General features: G+C 33.0%; 1 protein-coding gene across 1 annotated transcript in view; it reads right to left on the reverse strand.

Annotated features, from left to right (window-relative positions):
* Nucleotides 1-26,355, reverse strand: part of LOC128236842 (receptor-type tyrosine-protein phosphatase eta-like) — a 60,518-nt gene that overhangs the window by 17,099 nt on the left and 17,064 nt on the right. Inside the window, exons 7-27 of the mRNA XM_052951966.1 lie at nt 20,484-20,654; nt 19,713-19,883; nt 18,943-19,113; nt 18,172-18,342; nt 17,402-17,572; nt 16,579-16,728; nt 12,926-13,219; nt 11,428-11,742; nt 10,962-11,243; nt 10,352-10,681; nt 9,210-9,515; nt 7,713-8,027; nt 6,805-7,107; nt 6,061-6,237; nt 5,723-5,866; nt 5,385-5,530; nt 5,086-5,160; nt 4,688-4,754; nt 3,927-4,106; nt 3,291-3,431; nt 2,984-3,110 (exon numbers count right to left, since the gene is read on the reverse strand). Of these exons, the coding sequence (XP_052807926.1) occupies nt 2,984-3,110; nt 3,291-3,431; nt 3,927-4,106; nt 4,688-4,754; nt 5,086-5,160; nt 5,385-5,530; nt 5,723-5,866; nt 6,061-6,237; nt 6,805-7,107; nt 7,713-8,027; nt 9,210-9,515; nt 10,352-10,681; nt 10,962-11,243; nt 11,428-11,742; nt 12,926-13,219; nt 16,579-16,728; nt 17,402-17,572; nt 18,172-18,342; nt 18,943-19,113; nt 19,713-19,883; nt 20,484-20,654 (4,207 nt within the window). The remainder of the gene's footprint in view (nt 1-2,983; nt 3,111-3,290; nt 3,432-3,926; nt 4,107-4,687; nt 4,755-5,085; nt 5,161-5,384; nt 5,531-5,722; nt 5,867-6,060; nt 6,238-6,804; nt 7,108-7,712; nt 8,028-9,209; nt 9,516-10,351; nt 10,682-10,961; nt 11,244-11,427; nt 11,743-12,925; nt 13,220-16,578; nt 16,729-17,401; nt 17,573-18,171; nt 18,343-18,942; nt 19,114-19,712; nt 19,884-20,483; nt 20,655-26,355) is intronic.

Below are 26,355 nucleotides of genomic sequence, written 5' to 3' on the forward strand. Positions count from 1 at the left end.
AGGTAATTAGGACAAGACAAGAAGTTTGACAAGTTATTTGAAAAGTCAAAATGAGAACTACTGACAGATGAGTCTTGACTTGAAGTAGGACCTGGGTTTGGGTGAACATCACCAGACATTAAAAGAAATATAGATAACCAAGTGAATAGTACAGTGGAAAACAATTCACTTAAGCAGTGACTTGTAAATTCAGAATTAGATTGGAAAGCTACACGTGCTGCGTGACGTAATGCCGAACAATGATTCAGTTTTATATCGTGGTGCTGACGTGCTAGCAAGCCTAAATTTGATGTGACCTTAAAATTAAGGCACAAAGCATAAATGCCACCTGTATCGTTAACTAAGACAAGTAAAAACACCAAATAAACAAAACATTTGAAATGGCCGATGTACTTATATTTTTGAAGCGCGTACACGTTCATGTGGGCTTTCATGAGATTAACCAACCAATAAAATATACAATAACATAATCAGTGTCATACAGCTACTTCTATGTTTAGGCCAAACAGTGACACGAGGATGTGAATTATCCAGATACCAACCACCATAGACAGAAAAAAAGAACTTGAAAAGAGGGCAAAGATGATAAAATGTAACCATATGTTGATAGTTTTAGGAGGATATAAGATATATCATGCGTAGTACCATTAAGGAAATACTTATTGGTTTAAGTCAAAACAAAAATAATATTATTTAACTGATGATGACAGTACTATTGGACACATAAGAGTCTCTTTGAAAATGTAGACTGTATTTGTTCATCTAAGAAAAATTATAGCACAACTAAGTTTATCGAAGCTATTTAACGTAGGTGAGTAGTTTCTTCATTGGACCATGGTTAAGAAATGAACATATATTGCATACATTGTATAAGAACAGGTAATACATAGTTTGGTCAAAATGTAACATATGCATATTTTGCAGTAGTTAACAATCAAAATCTTAAGATTTTAGTATTAGCACTCCAGTCATAATGCTTATCTTAACGAATGAATATCTAGTTTGAGCTTTTTAGAACTAAGGTAAGGATAATAGATTATCTATCTTAAATAGCTATTGTGTCCGTATGCTGAAACACCTTAACAAAACGAAAGGGAAGGCATTTCAATTGGAAAACACGTACTAGGTAGCACTGGTAGATTTAGTAAGATGAATAATATGTATTCAAGCAAATAAATCTAAATAGTGGTAGAAATAAAATATCGATGTGAGTATATACATAACACGCTGTATTACGGTAATACTTAGTCAAATAGCTATTACTAATTATTAGTCAATGTTAGAAATACCTTTACTAAACTAAATATTAAAGGGATATTGATTGACCACAGTATTGGATTAACAAGCAAAACTATTCTCCATGATTAATACTGCTACAGTAATGCTAATAGATTTTATAAAAGGAAAATAAAACGTCCTAGTAATTATGAAGGTTTAACAGCCGTAAATTGATTATATTTCAAAGTATAACATATATAATTAAAATAAATCAAACAATTGAATTCCATCTATATAGTCATAAGAAATAATTGCCAAATAGTTATTAGATTTTACCCGAAATGCGAAATACCTTTTTATTATCAAAACAAAATTTAAAAGTAAGGGACATAATAAGGCGATTCATGTGATCAATGCTGGTAGTACAATTTTGAAGATAATCACTGTTCGATACATTAACACATGTTTATACTTATAACGATAGATTAATGTGTTGTCGTTTAAACTTTAAAATAATCTCCTTTTAGTTTAGTGAATCGGTTTTAACCACTTACATATTTTTAAGAGACGAATATCCAATATTGATAACTAGGTCAATTGCACAAAGTAAAAAACAACATTAAATAGACTTTGTAACTAAAGACAAAACTTGATTGGAACAGAAGAAAAATAATAAGAAAACAAATATTGACTACCTAGTTGCATTAATAATAAAGGTGACTTTTCAGAAACAATAGCATAATTTAGCCTATCAGTCAAAATCGCTACAAATTGTTATGTTGGCATTCAATTATATGGTCGTTTTAGTACGCGCAACATCTAAACATTAACCTTTTATATTGTATACATAAATACTGTACAGTCATGTACAAACAGGTGAGAATAATAAGGTAGATTGAATAAGTAGGTCAAACTAATACAGGTATACTGCAACTATACTTCAGATGAAAAGTTAAGTCACACAGGTGCTGGCGACTTAGCAGTGTCAGCATATGACTTGTACTATGCAGTCAATCCGTTTAGTGATGAAAGAACTGTTCTGTTTTACACGAACTAGTACTGTGCCATCAGACGACCATGTCCCTTCAAAGCGACCGGCCTTTACCAAACTACGAGCGTGAAAGAGAAGATTTGAGCGTGGCCTCGTCAGGTCTTCGTTTACGAATACGCGTTTGTGGCCGGCTTCTTTAAGCTTTGTTTTTCGCAGGTAGAATTTCTGCCTGACGCGAATTATTGCAGTGAATTATTGCAAACATCATAAAGATTCCAAAGAATTGAGACATAAAGTTTAACTGCTAAATAAAATTACTACGCGATCTACTTGCAGCGGAGTTAAACGTTCCATTTTTTTGAGTATGTAAACCGTCCAAATACATCCGAAGTTGTTTTCGATGAAAATGGCCAAGGTGTTCCAAATGCTGGATAGTTAGGCAATTCAATCGCATTGAAATGGAGAGTTTATTTAGCGATGTTGATGCAACACCCGGCTCAAAACGGTATCCGCAAAAGTTCACTTTCGTATTAAACTTGAATATTAATTTGCAAATAAAAATTCCGTGATTGAAACCCTAAGAATCCATATGAAATAAACTTTTTAGAATTAATTAAAGCAACAGAATCGTACCAGAGGATGCAAAATACCAGTATTTATTTTGTTTGAACTTATCATAAACGGTCTTATTAGTTTAAACTCGCATTCGCCCGGGCCGATAATTGAACGTATTAAATTGTTATAATGCCATTGAAAAATAAAGAAGCTATATACTTGAAAGAGCGTCCATCAGGTAAAGGCCCGTTGCAATATTCCTTCGAAACAGAAGAACCGTAGCATTCTTCATTTCCTATGACAAATATGTTCGAACCATCTGTTGCAAAACGCTTACGCCGATTCCCTGAAGAAACAAACAAAATATGTTTGAGCATTGAGATTTATAATATTATTGATTTTACGAATTGATGGATAGTTAATCTTTTTGACATATTTCATTACATGAGGTTAAAAGAGTACTTGTCAATATGTTTGTGTGTTGTAATTGAATATTGAAAACTGTGTTCACAATTAATTCAGTTACCGCTTGTGCATGGCGGCCTCCAGTTTGGCTTTGTGACAATATATGGTGGAATATTGTTTAAGCCGTCTACTTGAAACCAGGTCTTATACATGTCATCAATCTTCTTTTGAAAGTCGTCTCTTGAACCAGCAAATGCTGAATCTAAAATGGAAAACAATGAAATTTGAATGTGTAAAGTTCATGTTATAAATGATATGTTATCTATGCTATTAGATATGCTAATAGAGTACGGACTTGGCCTGGTAAGTGTATATGATATATAATGATATATAACTTTAAGAAGACATTATAGCCATACAACTAACAGTATTATTCAACTTATTTGTTAGACCATTGCTGTCGTTGCTCTGAACTAAAACCATTGCAATAAGGTGGTAAAACAGACATATTTGGTGAACTATTTCTTGCAATTCCCTGTTATTCCTTTTAAACGGATCTTTTACAAATAAATGTGTTGTTCTTTTAAAAGTCAGTTCTTGAATTGTCTGCCTTTTTAGGTTTCGCCAAGGGTTTTATAACATAAACAAAGAACAGCACAATGAAACAAAATCGTTGTATCAGAAACAGAACATGTATGACAAGGCTGTATCACGACAAAAACATATTGATGAAAGCTTAATTGGATATGCCGTTAACCTCTAGCTGCCTCATCGGCTTCTGCAACCACAATGCCCCACATAGTTGGTGGTCCGTTACTGCTATTGCAGAGAAACTGTGCAAGTGGAAGAGTTACTGCTATCTGATTCTCGTCGTTGTCAACAGACACCGACGCCTTAAGCATCAGTGGTTTCTTGCTTTCTTCAACTTTTATCGGAGCTGTAAAAGAACAGTATGTATGTTTTCCATGCGTACTATATAACTCTTCTGAAATAATGATATATGATATATCAAATTGATTATTTATTTTTATCAGGCTAGTTTATATATGTCCGTTGACCGTTTACATATTTATTTTGATATTGCCCATCATTAAGACTGCTCTTACACTGAATATACAAGCATTAAAAACAATATGTCATTTAAACCCGTGAGTAAGACTTTTCTTAATAATTTACAAAAACACATCAAATGTTACATTCCCATGTAAATTTAAATTAGTGTTTCATGCTATGGTTGTCTGATGTCATTCTTTGATGAACTAAATCCACTTAAGGAAAATATGTTTCACATATTGCAATAACTCTTCAGGGAATAAATCTGTACACTATACTTCAATTAACTCTTTCAAGACCTATCGGCCTAATGGTATTTACAATGAATGGACAAGTAAAAAAAACACTTTTTTACATTTATAATTTTGCATTGCAAATAAAACAATGATGTGGAACAATTAAGTTATACATATAAGCTCGTATTCAAAATCATTCTAATGAATATTTATAAAATCGTGTATTTACCTCCAGGTTTCACAGTAATCTCCTTATGGACAACTGCACCAGGCCCTACCCTTGTACGAGCTTGTATCTGTGATGGCATATACTAGTTCATTTAGGTTTGTTCAAATATTTCGGGCAGTGAGAATAACAAACAAACAAACAAAACACATACACTGAGCTACACGTAGAAATTCCTTAGCAAAGACATATTTATATATAAAAGATCTGTTCAAACTAAAAAAGACAAATGTTAGACAAAAAATAATATCTTAATCTTTCTTTCAGAAACTTTAAACCTATTTATCAATCAACGTGTGTGATACAAGGTCTGCAACGACACACTAGTAACGTTCTTTCGCACGATATAGCGCGAAAATATAGCTTTTCATTATGAGAAAAAATTGCTCAAACAAACTAACCGACACATTGTAGCTACCAATTATATTGTGGTATACCGTCTTGCTCGTTGTGTTTGGACCAACATTTACCTCAATCTAAGAAACAAAGGTGGTCAAATGATATGAAATGATGTGTGCTTTGTACCACTACCAACTGTGTTTTCTAATGCAAATCCCGATCAATATTGAAACAAAACAATCTTCACTTTTATGATTTTGACGGTGTCGAGCGACAGTTTCCCTGTGTTAACTTATACATAGGAAACTTGAAATAGAAAAAAAGAGTTAATATCCGTATATTATATGTAAACGCTTATTGCCTGTTCACTTTGATAATGAATAACAAATCCTGTTAGGACGCCGTTTAGATCCCGCTCAGCAGGCTTATTCCAGTCAATACGAAAGTTCCGTTCCTCCAACACGTTCTCTTCTGGTTTAACATCGAAATGCGCTACAGGTCCAGGAACTACGATGATTATCAATAATTATTATACAATAATAAATACAATTATATATGCTATGAAAAGCCTTTACTATTTATCATATAGCTATTTAAGAAGCGCACATAAGCGACAACGCACACACGCACACTTGATGTATTATTTGTATAAATGTATATTTTTACAAATACACACTGTAATCAATATTTAAAGCTCACCGGCCTCTGCAGTTCGAAATGTTTTCTTTTCTGAGCTTTCTATTAATTCGTCAATACCTTCCTCAAACGTAATTGCGTCAATAACGATGTCATAATCCCAGTAAGCGTCTAGACCAGGCACATTGCATTCGGTCGAGAGCTTGTCTGTAACATATAAATATATTATTTAAAATAGCAATCATTGTTCTCAGAACAAATATATAATTATAATACTACATTATAACACTTAGAATTTAACATAATTGTCCTTTCTGGTACTTGTTTTACATACTTAATCAAACCATTAAATGTCTTTACTTACGTTTGTTTATATAAAGAACACGTTGATTGCAACTTACCTGTCCAATTACCAACACTAGTTGTGCACGACTGAATTCTGATGGAACCATTAACTGAATCCTGTATATGAACTATATACTTTGTTGGACCATTAAAATGGACACCCTTTTCCCATTCAATCAGGAGAGATGACGAGGTTTTATCTTTTGTAGAAACGTTGATTGGTTTGTCTGGATCTTTATAATATAATTGTTAATTACATTTAAATAACAAAACATTGACATCGAAATAAGAATGATGCTTCGTTGGTAGAAAATAATATTTGAATTTAATTACAACTGTATGACCTATGTAAGAAATGGGAGTGTCATTGTACAACCTCTTGTAATGATAAAAGACAAACCCATTCAGTATCATTCAATAAGACAATTACAACTACAGGGACTATCAAATTAACGATAAGTGTGGCATTTTACCTCAATAAAGAAGTATGTTGAAACAATTATGGTTCAAATAAGATAACAAATAGGTGAAAGGCAACCATTCAAAAATAAAATTCATTTTTGGGTTAAAAGTGTCAAGCACTTTTTCTTCACAACGTCTTGCATCAGACATGCGCTTGCATGCGTATTATTTTATTGATAATTACTTTAATTTTTAATGTCCAATCACAAAAGTTTTTACGCCCTTAACACAAATAATCATTTACTAAAAATGCGATTATACATGAAACGTCGTTTTTAAATTACAAGCCGGGGCCCTTCCAACCCCATTTTGGTAGTAAGGTTATTCCATTAACTTACAGTCAATTATCGTCCGGAACGAAACATTCGATAATTCGCCATCACCTGCGCTATTCAAAGCATACACTTCAATCTTGTATCTTCTGTATGGAAGTAAATCATATATGGACATTAACATGTTGGATACATCTATTGTGTATGCTTTAGTATACAAACTTTCATCTTGTCCTTTCGATAATAGTTTTGTTATGATAACTGAATATCCTGTAAGTATTCCGTTTGCAAAACAAGGCTTTGTCCAAGACACGTTGACACTTTTTGAAGTCACATCTTGGAAATTTAGATGTTGCACTGATCCGGGGTCTATTAAAGAAATTTATAATTAAATGCTTATTTATCATGTGTTAAGTAACAAAAGGTATATTTCTAACTGACTTCTTAAACCATGTTGACCGTCGTTGGTGTTTCAATTTCATATACAACTTAACTTAAGCATATTCAATTATATTTATATTGAAAATTGTTAAATCTATACATATTCGCGAATTGTCAATAGCGTTACTAAATATTTATATTGTAAGCAAATTCATCTGAATTTTTTTTGTGTTTTCAAAGCTTCATTTTGACTCAAATAAAACTACTTGTAATATAAAAGTTGCTGCTAGTAGATTACTGTATTCTGACGATTTTAAACAGAGATTAAAGCAATGTAAAATGATAACCTGACAAAAGTTAAACCTGTTATCTTATAAGGAAAATATAACATTTTGCCTTTTCACTAGCGAGTATATCCCAGGAAAATATATCACAAATTGCCAAATTTTCAAAACGATGAGTAATAAATTTCAGTTTGTAAATATATTATATTTAAGGGTTTTACTCTTACAAAATGAAGACAATATTTAAAAGAAAGAAACAGCAACAATGACATCAACTATCAGAAACATACTCATACAGTACACACGTACCTTCTTCCAATGTGCTGTTAGAAATAACTTTGAAAACACCCATTGCTTGAAGAGTAGCGTTATCATAGTTTATTATATATGCCGTTATCGTAACATTGCAAAACGTTCCTGGATCAAGATTTGAAGCAGTAGCTGACAATTTCGTGACATTTTGAGTCTGATGTTTATTGATACTTGTGCCAATATTTGGGCTATCACAATTCCATTCTATTTCATATCCATCTGTATGAGCTAGCGGCTTGTTCCAGACGACAGTGAGAGTTGAGTTGGTTACCGCACCAATGTTTATTTCATCCACATTTACTGGAATAGGCTCTGAAATGTTGTAATAAAAATGAGAAATAATGTCAGTTATAGTCACTATAGACCCGTTGTCATCTGACTGAACAGGTACTATATTTTAATAAAAAGAAAGAACCAAAACAAACCTTTAAAACTCTCTGACGCATAAGTGTAGACAGATCATAGTTTAAAACGCGTACAATTAAAAATTGCATACACAGTCTTACACATTAATGTTCTGCGTGCACATGTTTCTGCATATGTGTTTTTGCTTTTATAATTATGGAAAATGCATACTGCTCTTGACGTTAAAATAGATTGTGGCGCATAATGAATTGTTCAAATACCTTAGAGCAAGTAACTTGCTTTACCCAAAACTTTACCAAAAATATATTGTTCCTTCTGTGTTATTCTTACTGCTGTAATACTTCGTTTTATGATCTAATGAAGAAACAATATAATATATTTGGAAAGTAGATTGCTTTTTTTTCGTTGGCTAAATGAAACAAATACAAACGCTTATCACATTTTACTTACTCGTATATGTCTTGATTTCTGTAAATCGATCACTTTCAATAGCATTCAAAACTGTATAAACTTTCAAGGAATAGCTTTGACCAGCTTGTAAGTTGGAAACAATAATGGATCCAGGCGGGTCAATATATATCTGATAGCAACTCGATGAATTCAATTTTATGCAGTACTTGTCAATTGACAGTTCAGTGTTTTCAGTCACATCCAGTTCAATCGAAGTTTCGTTTACAGATTTCAACAGCACACTTAGACGAGCAGGAGCTTAATTTTGATGACATTAAAAATAACAAATTGAGACGTGTTACAAATATTTTATACATACTTATTGTACTAATTTATATAAGTTTTATTGTGAATAGAGCATTATTCTGAAAAGAACCACTCTAGAATCCTTTTTCTAAGTAGAAAATAGTACTGATTACCTTATGAGATGCCAAAATAGTGTGCGTCTAGTTTGGCTCAAGCCCATAATCTCGTTGATGAACGGCGGATGCCTTATCTACTACCGCACTTTTTACATCATATTGTGGCAATTTTAACTATTACATTAACGAAATTAAATGTCAAATATTGTGATTTGAGAAAAGTTATTCTAATACATATCATTGTAGTTAATACAATAGACATGTTTAAGATATTATACTAAAGGAAGAACGGTTTCAAAAGCATATCTATGTTTACCTGTTTTTATGTAATATATCAAAGATGCCACGCTTTTCACGTCGTTTGTTATTCCGGTCTTAGCAGTTATGCTGTAGTTTGTTGCTGATGATAAATTCTCAACTGTTACAACTTTTATAACACTTTCGTTAGCAGTTGAATACGTGTTGTTAACGACTTTGGTAATGCATGTGGCCGCTTTTGAAACATGACAGACAGAAATGATCAAATTGAAGAATCTCTTATTTGGCACTGTAATGTGAACTTCGAAACTCTTCTCTGTTACACAACCCATCGGAAATTCAAGCAAGAGAGGCATTAAAGGCGCTAAAATGAAGAGATCATCATCATCATCATCATCATCATCATCATCATCATCATTATTATCAAATTTTATTATTATTATTATTATTATTATTATTATTATTATTATCATTATTATTATTATTATTATTATTATTATTATTATTATTATTATTATTATTATTATTATTATTACTATTATTATTATTATTATTATTATTATTATTATCTAAAAAGATTTTAATTACAAAGAAAGTATTTTGCGCCTCATAAAAAAAACATGCAACAATCGATCATATACTTTCGACAAATTTCTGACAGGACAGGCACTATCAAACAAACGTGGATCAACATTGATTAGATAGTATTAGACATGCCATATAATAGCAAAACGAGCTTTGCGTGTGGAATTTTATTTTTAAAACATTAAATTAAACCTTAACGAAGTGTATACACCTGATGAAATACTGTAAAAGCTAAACCAAATTTATAGAATATAATATATATAATATATATATAATGGGCGTAGCTTAGTCGACAATGATGTGTAGACCGAGTTCTGGCGGGCTGCTTTTTCGGTCTATGTTTATGACTACTACATAAGTTTTGATGAATATTACATTGTAACTACAGTTGACGACAATTTTATTTGATGATGAAAATGTTCGCTCTTTTTATTTTTTGACGTACAGGAAGTTACGCCCCTGAATATTTTGTTTAGCAATAAAACATAAATGACGATACACAAAGGTATAACTTATCAGTTTGTATAATATGGTTTGTAAGAATTGGTAAACATTTGAATTGTACAAGTTTGCAAATTGCTTAAAATTTTCGGCGCCAATTGTAAGATTGATTACCTGTGTAGGAAGACAAATCTTGAGATTCAAGGCTTGGTAATCCATTAAATCTAGAATAAAGATGTAATGGGTAAAATGTTCCGGACGTTAGGTTTTTTATTGTTATTTTCGTTGAGAAATTTAAGGTTCGTTGGAAGGTGCAGTTATCTCCGCTTTGCTCACAAGAAACATTTGAAGGGCCATCGAGGGTAACACGCGCTGCATCTGAACTGTTAATTATCAAAGAATAATAATCAAAACGCTCTTCTTCATCTTCCAGTATGAATAGCATGATCTCACTTTCTGTCACATTTGCCTTCATCAGGTGACCACTGCTTGATTGTCGAGGTCCTGCAAATATAAGATGGTCAGCTATATTATAACACATGTAAAAACGTGTATTCGTTATATAATGATATCATGTGTAATCCAATTATAAAGAGTAATTGTATATTACTTTACATCACTTTTTAATTTCTTTTTATTATTATTATTATTATTATTATTATTATTATTATTATTATTATTATTATTATTTATTATTATTATTATTATTATTATTATTATTATTATTACTTTAAGGAAAGTTAAACATGGAGCATTGTGTACATATTATAATCAATAAATTTACTTGTATTAAATGTTTTGTTGAACATATCGCTGGATTGCATTGGAACATGTGTCTGGACCTGAACCAGGTAAAACGTTGAAGAAGTGATATTTGTTGATATCTGCATTGATTTTACATCAGAGTGACGAGTGTCTTCAGCTTCCCATTCCCCTGTTTTAAAGTTGGTCACAGACACACTCCAATAAGAGAATCTTTTGTTGCTGTTATTTTCGAAGGAAACGTTAAAGCTGTCATGGGTAATACTACCAAGAGGAATTTCAATATCAGCAGGCAGTTCAGGAACTAAATCACATATGAGAAAAAATCAAATTAATAATCGTTTTGGAAAATAGTAACTTCGATTATATCGTCAATAAATTTCTAGAAAATGTTTTTATTTTTTCTCCAAAGGAAAAAAAACAAACTTTTTTTCTTTTACATAATTATTGTTCTTGGGTGTAATAAATGTATAAATTGAACAAGTTACCTGTGTATATGACGAAGCGCTGGAAGCCAATGCTTCTTATATCTTTTGTGTTGAACTTAATTTGAGCAAATATTTGTATCTCATAAGAACTGCCTGAATTGAGTTCCAAAATGTTAAAATGGGACTCATTTCGAAGTATCGAACATGTTGCTTTGTCTGTGGTTTTTGATAAACAGTTTGCTGAAAACTTAGCATCCGTTGTATTAATTTCAACACTAAACGTTTTAAATGGATCGACAATTGTGTCATTGTTTTGGAAAGAAAACGAACTGATAGTAATAGCACATAAACTCCAATTTGCTTCCATGACGGGTCCTGAAAAAATATATGTGTTGATATTTGTATTTGAATATGTTACTGGTGTCATATAATGGTAAATTTTGTTTTAAGTTGCATGAATACATATCCCATCTAATCTTTATTGTTCTTATGCTTAACAAAGGAAATTGCCGAGGATCGCCTTTTAAGCCTTCATTGCAAAACATATGGGTATAATAATTCGACGAAGCTCTTCAAATACTAAACAAACGAATTCATGATCGAGCGGATACAGCGATTTCTATACATGACGATGAAAACGACAATGAAAGCTGTACCACTGCTTCCATATCATCTTTATTTTGAATATTAGAGCGGGTTAAACGTGCGCTTTGACATTTATTAAGTTTAGTTTTGACAAATACGCTCCATTTGAACCCTGTTTGATACTGGTATATCCTTTAAATTGCTAAACACGAAAGCATCATCGAGTTATTTTGAAAAGTAGAAAAAACTGCTGACTTTCTCTTGGTCGTTTTTAACTTAACTCGTGACCATAGCAAAAAAAAATCAATGACACTCATGGAATAAAGTACGATCCTACATCTATACCGTCGGTTGGCCTGCATCGGATTAATACACAGTCTGTATCTGAATGATTGATGTTAATTTGTCATCCCTTGGTAAAATCGTCGATATAAAACGCTGCTTCCGCTTGTTGATTCAATTCGTTTGTTCAGAATTTTCTTGGAAAAGTTAATATGAGTTTAAAAGTGAACAAAAGTAAATTGCGAATGTCAACATACAAAATCGGGAACAGGGTAAGCGCGGTTAAAAAACGAACTAGTTTACTTATTGTCAGAACACCTTGGACACAAACAGGAGGTCCAACGTCTTTTGTGTTTTCCGAATTTTAAGTCATTTTAGAAACATAGGATAAAAAAACTGAGAGAAGCTTACACGTGTGGCCTCCGGGTAGGCGTATTTATATTGCGAGAAAGTGATATAACTTACTTACCAGGTGAAAATATCCTTCTAAAACACCGCCATTTCATACCGCATCACACATTTCCCTCACTTAAAATTCGGAAAACACAAAACACGTTGGACCCCCTACACAAAGATATGATTCCGTGTATGACATTGAAGTTCTTATTGCAGCTCGAACATGGCCCAATAGAAATAGAATATGTTCGTGCATTGATCACGAAAGAAAGGGGATATATACATATCAACTTACTTGTTACACCGTGAAAAGTTTTCTTATTTATGCTTGGAATAGAGTCTTTTGTGGCAAAAATGTCTATTTGGTATATTTCTCCTGATTTTAAATTATCTAATGTATAGATAAAATTGTTCGCTCTGGTGAAATTCCATTCCCTTGCACTGTTATCGATGCGCACTTTATAGCCATCGAATATATCTTCGTCGATCGAAGAAGCAGAACAAGTTATCTGTATTAAATCAGGAACAGGTCCATCTTCTGGATTTTCACTTACATGGCATTTTAAGTCTGTAAGGCTTATATTTAGACCTGAAATATAAGTACAAATGTCGTATGTTATCATAGTAAGTTTTACAATGATTATATCCGTATATTACTAATACTTAACTGATATTGAAATCGCATAAATAAGGCCATCATTTTTTTATAATGTGGTTTACGGGAGCGCCGACCCTATTTTTTGCTAAAACCCCCCCAAAAAAGTTCAATCGTTATCTTTTATTTTTATTCTGGCCGCCGACTGTCATTATTTCCTGACTTCGAAAAAAAACATTGATGACGTCAGACGATTCGGAGACGATTTGTATAATTTTATACTATTCCGCGTCTATAACGGTTATTTTAATTGGATGTTCACTGCGCTTAGATATGATGTAAGCCAAACAGAATCATGGTAATTGCGTCGTCATAGACCTACCAAACAAGATGTCGGCATTGATGTTAGCAACAATACGATAAATGTGTTATTAAACATTTTAAATTGATTCTAATTGTCAAAACCACTTCGAAATCGTTGGTACGCAAAGAAAAATTAACGTTATCAGTTGGTGAAGTTGTGGAAGAATTTAATGCTCAGTTAAAAAGTAAAACGTTAAAATAAAGAAAGTACTTGTCGAGAAACTGACAGACGGTTTGCGGATGGAGTTTTCAACAGATTGTTCTCATCTGAGAGGGACAAGACGTTCGAACACATCAATGTTGCAAGTATGTCCCTTATTAGCTCAAGCTTGGGGCATACTAATGTTTAAAGTGGTCTTAACATTGCTTTATGTGCATGTAGATAGGGTTCAACTGAAAAAACAACAACAATTGAGCATCAGCATTTTGCAGAAACGTTATTCTTGGTCCATATGAAATATATATTTCAATAAGGTACTCATTGCCGAAAGTAATGCATAACTGAAATGATAATGGACAATAATTCGGCAATGACAGTTAAATTTTAAAACATGTCAAAATACTGTACTGATTTACTAAAACTTTATTTCTGATATTCTACAGAAACATTTTGTGCACCTATCTATAAAGGATAATATAGATTCCAGTTTTATTTTTCATTTATGTGCATCTTTAAATGATGTTTCAGCCAAGGTCAAGGCATTCATTATGTGCCGGGAGTGGGGTAAACGTAGGATTGTGTAAGGCCCAGCAAAATTGACATCATCTGAGGATCAGTCAGTCACCGGAGTTGAGAAAGAGCTTCTTTACAAATGCGGGGATCAGCTCTTCCACGCAAGGACTTACAGGTACCAAATCATTGTCAAGGAAGGCTTGTCATGCAGTACTTAATAGGCATCTTATTAAGAAGGTCAGCGCTCCTCCCTTTTTCTACCCTTTTTCTTACCTATTTTATACCTCCTATTTCCTTTTCTTAAAGCCAAATTACCGATGAACAGGTCAGTGATGTTTGTTATAAGCTAACATTTTTATACAGGTTACAACGCTACGTTTTAGTAAATTCAGTAAATTCAAACACTACCGAGCTGTCGAGTGATATTATTGCAATAAAACTATCAACAACTTTTAAACTGTCATAATGCGCTAAATTCATCAAAATGCTACTAAACAAGGTCAATGGCAATTATAAGTGAATGCTACCAAACAAGGTCTATGGCAAAAATAATTTAATGCTACCAAACAATGCCTATGGCAATACTAATTGAATGCTACCAAACAAGGTCTATGACAATAATAATTGAATGCTACTAAACAAGGTCTATGACAATAACAACTGAATGCTACCAAACAAGATCTAGGACAATAATAATTGACTGCTACTAAACAAGGTCTAGGACTATAATAAATATATGCTTCCAAACAATGCCTATGACAATAATAATTGAATGCTACTTAACATGCCTATGACAATATTAATTGAATGCTACCAACCAAGGTCTATGACAATAATAATTGAATGCTACCAAACAAGGTCTATAACAATAATAATGGAATGCTACCAAACATGGTCTATGGCAATAATAATTGAATGCTACCAAACAAGGTCTAAGACAATAATAATTGAATGCTACCAAACAAGGTATATGACAATAAAAATTGAATGCTACCAAACTAGATCTATGACAATAATAATTGAATAATACAAAACAAGGTCAATTACAATAATAATTGAATGCTACCAAACAAGGTCTATGACAATAATAAATGAATGTTACAAAACAAGTTCTATGACAATAATAAATGAATGCTACCAAACAAGGTCAATGACAATAATGATTGAAGTTTACCAAACAAGGTCTATGACAATAATGATTAAATGTTACCAAACAAGGTTTATGACAATAATAATTGAATGCTACCAAACAAGGTCTATGACAATAATAATTGAACGCTACCAAATAAGATCTATGACAATAATAATTGAATGCTACCAAACCAGATCTATGACAATAATAATTGAATGCTACCAACCAAGGTCTATAACAATAATTATTGAATGCTACCAAACAAGGTTTATGACAATAATAATTGAATGCTACCAAACAAGATCTATGGCAATACTAATTGAATGCTACCAAACAAGGTCTATGACACTAATAATTGAATGTTACCAAACAAGTTCTATGGCAATACTAATTGAATGCTACCAAACAAGGTCTATGACAATAATAATTGAACGCTACCAAACAAGATCTATGACAATAATAATTGAATGCTACCAAACAAGATCTATGACAATAATAATTGAATGCTACCAAACAAGGTCTATAACAATAATAATTGAATGCTACCAAACAAGATCTATAACAATACTAATTGAATGCTACCAAACAAGGTCTATGACAATAATAATTGAATGCTACCAAACAAGGTCTATGACAATAATAATTGAATGCTACCAAACAAGGTCTATGACAATAATAATTGAACGCTACCAAACAAGATCTATGACAACAATAATTGAATGCTACCAAACAAGATCTATGACAATAATAATTGAATGCTACCAAACAAGGTCTATGACAATAATAATTGAACGCTACCAAACAAGATCTATGACAATAATAATTGAATGCTACCAAACAAGATCTATGACAATAATAATTGAATGCTACCAAACAAGATCTATGACAATAATAATTGAATGCTACCAAACAAGATATGACAATAATAATTGAATGCTACCAAACAAGGTCCATGAAAAACTTTTAATTTTGCCGTAAAAACTGTATGGGATTGCTGTAAAGTTGATGCAAAACTATCTTTTTTTCTACTTTGTTTCGTCAAAAAGGCTCATATATCTTACTACCTTCAAAAAATCATGACCAGAAAGCGTTCAGTTAGAATCAGCGGTATGATAAAAACACCGAAAACTACTTATATGTGTGATTTCGTTTACATTGAATGAAAATCAAAATGTTCTAACTTACCCGCAATACAAGCGTCGTTGTAAAAATAAGGAAATGTCTTATTGCATAGGCACCTGTTGCCCCTATCCGCCTCTTCCCTGCATACTGCATGATCAGTGATGCATGGATTGTCCCCATCAATTGGTGTGCATGATTCATTAAACTGTATTTCTTCGACTACATATTAAAGAAAACATCTGTTAGATACAGAAATAATCATACATAAAAGCTTTTATTAATAATAAGATGGAAAAAACATAATGTAAACGTAAAGGTGAAAAAAACGACGGGAGACAGAAATAACTGATGCATGCATTCTCTTTTTATGGGTATAGAAACAAAATAGCAACACATGAATAAATGAGTTATAATTATTCGCAATATATTATGTGTGGCCTGCTGGCCGGGTCCACACGTCTATAAATGTTAATGACTTCTCATTTTCAGTATCGATACTAAAAAAACCCATAATTTGTATGATATAATTTATTTACAACTATGCTTATGCTACATATAAAAAGCAATTAATGTGGTTTTAATATTTCCATTAACACCATTATAACACATAACACATGACATTAACATTAACCGTGTACAAATGTTAACTTTTATAATCACACCCAATAAAAGCGAGGTCCAATTTCGGTTAACACAATTATTGGAGATAACATTTAAATCCAAATGGTTAATAAAGGCAACTCTTCATTGTAAACAAACAACGAATGAATGAACAGTAAAATTAAATTTGAATTTTAAACTTGATTAGCATTGCCAATATTTTAGAATGAATATGCAAAATCTTAATTGAACAGTGATGAATACAAATTAATGAACTAAGACCGACCTTTAATCACACACGTTGGAACCGTAGTCCAAGTTTTGTTTGCTTGGCAGGTGATAGTTCCATTACCGCTTAAGTTATACCCAGTGTTGCAAGAAACTGTCTCAGTCGAATTAAATTCTGTGGTGGCGTTACCAGAAACAGAGCCATGTGAAATTGTAGGTTTGTTGCAAACTGTAGTAAAATAAAATTATTTTTACCTAGTTAACGTTTAGACGAATATGCGATCCTTAAATTTATCATGAATCAGAAAAGTATATTCTGAATTGATTTGTTGCTAGTTTGATATGATCAAACTGCTGTATTATTCAGTTATTAAATGCACTAATTTGGGTCACATTAGCTTGAGTAAACGAACGAACATTTTAGAAACTTAATCGACGTAGGCTCATTATAATTCCAGTAAATATTTTGTTTAGTATATCGTTTACAATCGTTTGAAGCAAATATACAGTGAAAATTAGGCGAAGTTCAGATATGGCATGCGTAGCATAATCTTTCAATGTATATTACGGAAAAAACATGTCTTCTTTCTGAATTTAACGTCGTAGTCCAAACAAACTGTTTTTATTACAGTTTACGCCATTACTGGAGATAAAATTTAAATCCAAATGGTCAATTAAGGCAACTTTCAAATGTATAAAACAATAAATGTATAATCGGTAATATTAAATTTGAATTTTAAACTTAATTAACCTTGCCAATATATTAGAATGAATACGTTAAATCTTAATTGAACAATGATGAATACAAAATAATGAACTAAGACCGACCTTTGATCACACACGTTGGAACCGACGTCCAAGTTTTGTTTGCTTGGCAGGTGATAGTTCCATCACCGCTTAAGTTATACCCAGTGTTGCAAGAAACTGTCTCAGTCGAATTAAATTCTGTGGTGGCGTTACCAGAAACAGAGCCATGTGAAATTGTGGGTTTGTTGCAAACTGAAATAAAATAAAATTATTTTTACCTAGTTAACGTTTAGACGAATATGCGATCCTTAAATTTATCATGAATCAGAAAAGTATATTCTGAATTGATTTGTTGCTAGGTTGATATGATCAAACTGCTGTATTATTCAGTTATTAAATGCACTAATTTGGGTCACATTAGCTTGAGTAAACGAACGAACATTTTAGAAACTTAATCGACGTAGGCTCATTATAATTCCAGTAAATATTTTGTTTAGTATATCGTTCACAATCGTTTGAAGCAAATATACAGTGAAAATTAGGCGAAGTTCAGATATGGCATGCGTAGCATAATCTTTCAATGTATATTACGGAAAAAAACATGTCTTCTTTCTGAATTTAACGTCGTAGTCCAAACAAACTGTTTTTATTACAGTTTACGCCATTATTGGAGATAACATTTAAATCCAAATGGTCAATTAAGGCAACTTTCAAATGTATAAAACAATAAATGTATAATCGGTAATATTAAATTTGAATTTTAAACTTAATCAACCTTGCCAATATTTTAGAATGAATACGTTAAATCTTAATTGAACAATGATGAATACAAATTAATGAACTAAGACCGACCTTTGATCACACACGTTGGAACCGACGTCCAAGTTTTGTTTGCTTGGCAGGTGATAGTTCCATCACCGCTTAAGTTATACCCAGTGTTGCAAGAAACTGTCTCAGTCAAATTAAATTCTGTGGTGGCGTTACCAGAAACAGAGCCATGTGAAATTGTGGGTTTGTTGCAAACTGAAATAAAATAAAATTATTTTTACCTAGTTAACGTTTAGACGAATATGCGATCCTTAAATTTATCATGAATCAGAAAAGTATATTCTGAATTGATTTGTTGCTAGTTTGATATGATCAAACTGCTGTATTATTCAGTTATTAAATGCACTAATTTGGGTCACATTAGCTTGAGTAAACGAACGAACATTTTAGAAACTTAATCGACGTGGGCTCATTATAATTCCAGTAAATATTTAGTTTAGTAAATCGTTCACAATCGTTTGAAGCAAATATACAGTGAAAATTAGGCGAAGTTCAGATATGGCATGCGTAGCATAATCTTTCAATGTATATTACGGAAAAAACATGTCTTCTTTCTGAATTTAACGTCGTAGTCCAAACAAACTGTTTTTATTACAGTTTACGCCATTATTGGAGATAACATTTAAATCCAAATGGTCAATTAAGGCAACTTTCAAATGTATAAAACAATAAATGTATAATCGGTAATATTAAATTTGAATTTTAAACTTAATTAACCTTGCCAATATATTAGAATGAATACGTTAAATCTTAATTGAACAATGATGAATACAAAATAATGAACTAAGACCGACCTTTGATCACACACGTTGGAACCGACGTCCAAGTTTTGTTTGCTTGGCAGATGATAGTTCGATTACCGCTTAAGTTATACCCAGTGTTGCAAGAAACTGTCTCAGTCAAATTAAATTCTGTGGTGGCGTTACCAGAAACAGAGCCATGTGAAATTGTGGGTTTGTTGCAAACTGAAATAAAATAAAATTATTTTTACCTAGTTAACGTTTAGACGAATATGCGATCCTTAAATTTATCATGAATCAGAAAAGTATATTCTGAATTGATTTGTTGCTAGTTTGATATGATCAAACTGCTGTATTATTCAGTTATTAAATGCACTAATTTGGGTCACATTAGCTTGAGTAAACGAACGAACATTTTAGAAACTTAATCGAAGTGGGCTCATTATAATTCCAGTAAATATTTTGTTTAGTATATCGTTCACAATCGTTTGAAGCAAATATACAGTGAAAATTAGGCGAAGTTCAGATATGGCATGCGTAGTATAATCTTTCAATGTATATTACGGAAAAAAACATGTCTTCTTTCTGAATTTAACGTCGTAGTCCAAACAAACTGTTTTTATTACAGTTTACGCCATTATTGGAGATAACATTTAAATCCAAATGGTCAATTAAGGCAACTTTCAAATGTATAAAACAATAAATGTATAATCGGTAATATTAAATTTGAATTTTAAACTTAATCAACCTTGCCAATATTTTAGAATGAATACGTTAAATCTTAATTGAACAATGATGAATACAAATTAATAAACTAAGACCGACCTTTGATCATACACGTTGGAATCGTAGTCCAATTTTTGTTTGCTTGGCAGATGATAGTTCCATCACCGCTTAAGTTATACCCAGTGTTGCAAGAAACCGCCTCAGTCAAATTAAATTCCGTGGTGGCGTTACCAGTAACAGAGCCATGTGATATTTCGGGTTTGCTGCAAACTGTAATAAAATAAAGTATTTTTACCAGGATGGCGTTTAGACGATTATGCGATCCTTAGATTTATAATGAATCAGAAAAGTTAGGATTAGGCGTAGTTCAGATATGACATGTGCAGCATATCCTTTAAATTACGGAAAGAAATATGTCTTTTTCTGAATTAAACATCGTAGTCCTAACAAACTGTGTTTATTACAGTTTACACCAGTATTGGAGATAACATCAAAGCCCAAATGGTCAATTAAGACAATATTTAAATGTAGGAATAAAATAAAGGTATTTTCAATCAATCAAAATAAAAATCTTTATTTCCTGCTTACATATATACAAATATTTAGATTGTTTTAAAGCATTTCAATGAAACATATCATTAATCTGTAGTTAAAAAAATGAAAATAGCATATGACCATACATAACCCTAATTAATGGGTCGTCATCACACAGCAATACAATATGTGTGTTACAATTAATATACATGTCAGACAGTCACTAAAAATTGGTACGATTTTCAAGCAGTTGTGCTCAAGACGCACCCAACAGTTTCATAGCAAGCATAGATTCGTCCTATTGAAATACTTTTGATACAAACGCAATGCCGAAGCATGAAATAGCACACACATATTTACTCCGCAATTCAGTTGTTGCTGCACATCCATTGACCAGGTGAACATTTCTTTCCGTAAGCAATTTTAACAAAGTGATATAGAATCAAGTCGGCAGCTGCGACACCATAGTTTTGAAACATCGTACATAATATTTCTCTGAGAAGCATGTCTACACATCCTATACAAAATTGACGGAGAGATAGTTGTAATAAAATTCTGAAGCAAGCAAAGTCAGAATCTGTCTTAATTTTGTACCTCCACAGTTCTGTCTCTTATGAATATACTAAATATATGGAATATAACCGTACCTAATGGTAGTGTTACAAGATATGAATGACAGATATCTGCTTATAAAATAGTTTGACATGAACTTTAGCAATCAAGGCTCAATACTTATGTAAAACACATGTACTTAATAATCACATCACAGCTAAGCTTTTGCAGCCCAACCATTGCTTCACACATATCTGATCTTGTCGAAATATGAAAACCCTGTATTTTTAACAAAGAAATGCTGAAATGTGTCAATAATATACATGTAATGTAATTATACTGACCGTTCCAAGGCGGTACTTTACCTTAATAAACACACCTAGTTTCTATATAGTATATTCGCACTGTGCTGTTTGTGGAGTTTTTTGCTGTTGCATGTCTCTTGTTTGTGATTTTTTGTTTGTGTGTTCCATGTCTAGGATGAGCCATTAAACGGGGTTTATTTTTAGACTTTTGGATCTACTAAATACCAAAAAGTGCAAGAAGGTCCTGGCACTTGAGGAGTTCGTTTGCAACATTGTTCCACTCTGCAAAAACGGCTATCCTAGATTCGACGAGTATAGACAAGGTCTGGCCCGGGCACGCAGCTCGTGAACCGAAAAAATCAACACAAGCGACAATATAAAATGAAAGCAAAAGTGACTGTTTGATACTCAATGCTTTTATTTGTGGTGAACAGTCCAGTGAAATTATGGATATATTTACGAGCTAGGGAAACAATGGTATCATACTTGTGAGCCATGAGTGTTCTCTGTGAGTGAACTTCAAAGGACATTACAACTGAGCCCGACAAAGGTGCTCTGCTTATGAATATGAACCAAGAAATACTCTCGAAGTCTCTGCACAGCAGGCAAATGACTCAGTATTCATTTTATCAATTCAGTCTGATATGGCTCAAAAAGCAAATAACCACAGAGTACTAAATGTGTGTTGAGATGACTACCCGAAACAACCTCTAATTCGGAGCTGAACAAGCTACAGTATACGTTAAGCGGATGGGATCACTGCGACCGTTAATCAATTTGACAGCAGCGGTAGCAAAAGCACAGCGTCCTCAATGCATTAAGGCACGAAAATCAATGATACAGTCACAATTATCAACTAAGGTGGCAAATCATATGCGGGCCCGATATGACTATATAACACTCGTTAACTCACAAGATAACGGAAATCACTCACGGCCGCTCAGAAATGACGATAATGAATCCTAGCAAGATTTTTATACTTGCTGAAAATACATGAGTGGCATCACAATCGCAACGCGCAACAGATGATAAGCACGTACAACTAAGTGCGCCGCCCGGTGAAAGTTAAGGTGCGCGAGCGCAAATCGCGGTAACGCCCTTGGGAAAGGTGTCAATGCAGCGCAGACAAACACTATCAAACCATCGTAAGAACCCGAGGATAAATGTATTGCGGTACGCAGATGTCGAAATGTCTCATACAATATCTCAAACATTGAGCGTGACGTGGCGTGGAGAAGGACTTAAAAAAATGCTTCAAAATAATAATGTGCACCTCTCATATGTCGGTGTGTTTTATGGAAAAAGGGCTCGTCAAAGTGGGTCTTTAAGCAAGCCTGGGAGGAACAGCGCCAACCTCCTCGCAACGTTTACAGTCTGGAGCGCCGTGACAGACGTCATTACCGCACTGGATACAAAAACAGGAGCGTACGGCAAATGCGCATGAATCGGACTCTATTAGGGCGATACTGGTTTTGATGATCGCTACCACAGAGACAATATGGAACCAAGGTGGGATCTACGCAATGAACCGATGCAGGAAGACGCTCTAGATCCCACGCGTGATGCTATGGAAGATAAATACTAGCACTGTTACTGACTGTTCATACTGTTTATAACAGTGTTCTTAAAGTGCTACCTTTTATTAAAAATGGTGTTGAACTTATTAAGTTGGATCTGTAGTGGTACTTTGTCATGTGCCTATCCACTATCTGAAATGCTAGATAGTATTGATGTGTGTTTAAAACTGTTCTTATTACCAGCATATGGATGTGTATCAAACTGTTTCATCCGATTTTAAGTCATTAATATCACATACTATGCCAAAGGCCAAAATACACACTTTAGTTTCTCAGGCACTTAGGGAGGGAGCTCTCATTTTTTATGTGTCATAGTTTTCCTATTTTATATTGAAAACAATGGAAACAATGGTAGAAACGTTGTATTTAAATGATTTATTGTACAAAGAACTTTATTTCAGTATAAATATAGTGTCCAACATCGTTTAAAATTGCAAAATGATTCTAAAAATGTGATTTCGATTCATATACAGTCTTTATAAATGTTTATATTATTATTCAAACTATAATGTTTTACTACGTTTGACCAATATTGAAAGACATGTTACACAACCATTAACTGCGTATCTTCAGGTTGACTTATACTAATAAAATTGTATGATTTGAAGACGATGTACTTTTTACAAGTTAGTCATAATAAAATGTCTCTTCTGATCTATTCTTAACATACATGTGTTTAATGAAGAATTAAATTAATGAATACATAAATTTAATTTATATTTCTTTAACTGCCCTAAATAATATTAAAGTCTCGTATAATGTCATATAAATTACCCGAAGTTCTAACCATGCTTAAGTTAAAATATATGTTCCGTTCACTATCTCACTATATGCTTATGAGGTCGATAAGGGGGCGGAGCATAGCGCTTTGCAAACAGAACAGTGTATATGTGTATGTTGTAAATGTTCATTTGCCATATAAAAGATAATGTTTAAACCAAACAGAACCGTTGCCGAAATAGACAGGATAAATAACTAGAGAAATACTGATCATTTTCAGATTAAATTGCGCATAAAGAAATTAAGCTCCTATTTCTAATTTACATGTGATGCATGTATTTTCGAATGAAAAATTACCAATAGTGTTTAGTAAAAAACCGATGATACTCGCTCATATTTCTTTTTGCACTTTTTGGGGTATGACAAAATAAATAGTGGCCAATCGTTAGGAGCGTTAAAACTAAAATACCAAACGCTGGAACCATTCAGCAAATTTTTTATTTGCTCAAATATCGTCCCTGAAGAGCTCAATTTTCATTTAAGTGTTAACAGCTTTGACGTTGTGTAATTGGTGGATTGACATTGTCACGTGATGTTTAAAATGTATGGTTAACATGTTAAATTATCGATGACCGTTATGAAAGTTTTGGTGCTGTAGGGGGTAGCTAGAGTTAATACTCATGATTTGTTCAACGTGGGTTTGCTAAAACCAAAATACTGTTTTATATTGAATGTCTTGAAAAACTATTAGCCAAGGCTTTGAAAACCACTCAAAGGAACTGAAAATGGCCGGTGAAACAGTAAAGAAACTTGACAAACAATGTATTTTCCTTGATAACACAGTGAACAGGTTAAGGAAGAAAATGAGACACTTAAACCCAAAGTGCTTGAACTAAATACCGGTCAATGAGAAATAATTTGATGTTTTGGGGAATCCCTGAATTGTGACAATTTAGTAAAAACCTTCATATCAGATGAGCTTGAAGTCGATGCAACAACAAACATTTGAACGGGCCCATATAATCCCGGCGACCACAGGTCCAAACCCAAACCCCCGGGCCAATGGTTGAGAACTTTCGTTACTTCCAGAAAAGAGAAAAGGTCATGGCAGAGTCTGCAAAGCGTTAACAAACACTACGAGGAAATTGTTATGTTGTCGGGCCCCAGCGTCCAAAGGAAATACGGGATGCACGTAGAGCACTTCGTGACGTCATGGACAATGCTCGCCACCCACCCCCCGTGGTCAGAATGTAAGATTGTATGGCGACAAGCTATACATTAACAACAATCTTTATCGCCCAGAACCACGAATGGAAGGAAAGACTGCGGCAGCCACTTCCGGGAAATAGGAATGCCAAGAGAAGCAACTAAAGACTATGCTTTTAAAAAGTGTAGTGATAAAATAGGGAAATATATTTAGTAATTTGAAAAAAACGTTTATGCATTTCGCATAGATAATTGCATTTCCCTGTTGAATTATCCGCATTAAGCGTTCAAAACACGTGTTACTATATATAGTAACATTTTATTATAGAAATGCGTTTCTGCAAAATTGATCATCGTTCTCACCCGTGAGATTATCAGGGCGATTATGGCATAATTGCCCCACAAAGACGAATACGTACAATGTGACGTCATCTTCACTATTTAAACATGACCGACCAATACCTGGTAAGCAAAAATTTACACCAGCACAACATTTTAGGGGATTTAAACGGAACTATCGGTGCAATGAAAGTGAAATAAGTTTTACCGTTAATGACACATTCCTTGTTTTAGTAACGAGTACTACCGGGAACCGCAGTACGTTTACAGTCCGCGAAGGTGAATAAACAAGTGAAGCAAGGAAGTTTTTTTGTTGAAATGTTTTGTTTATTCTGCTGAGAAATGAGAATTATTCCAGCAAAATGGCAAGGGTCATTTAAGCCCAGATTCTTATGAATCTGCTCCTAGGATTGATCGACCCTAGCTGTGTACACATATTGAGATGAACGTCAAAATCAGCTTATGTAAAAACAGGAAATATATTAAGAATGGAATTATTTCCATCTTATTCCTAAAACACATGATAAGATGTTGTTGTTGCTGTTTTAATATTCAATTTCTTGTTATTATTTTTAGCTAATGCCATTCGAAACCATTTTTTATGTCTCATTGTTTAACCTGACAGACTTCAACAAATCATTTATTATTACACAACATGATTTTCAAAAACGCTTCAAATCACTGACGAATGACAAAAACATGCGTACTATACAGGATACTACATGGCTTTTGGTTGAT

This window comes from Mya arenaria, chromosome 6 (genome assembly GCF_026914265.1).
Source record: "Mya arenaria isolate MELC-2E11 chromosome 6, ASM2691426v1".
NCBI classification, from domain to species: domain Eukaryota; kingdom Metazoa; phylum Mollusca; class Bivalvia; order Myida; family Myidae; genus Mya; species Mya arenaria.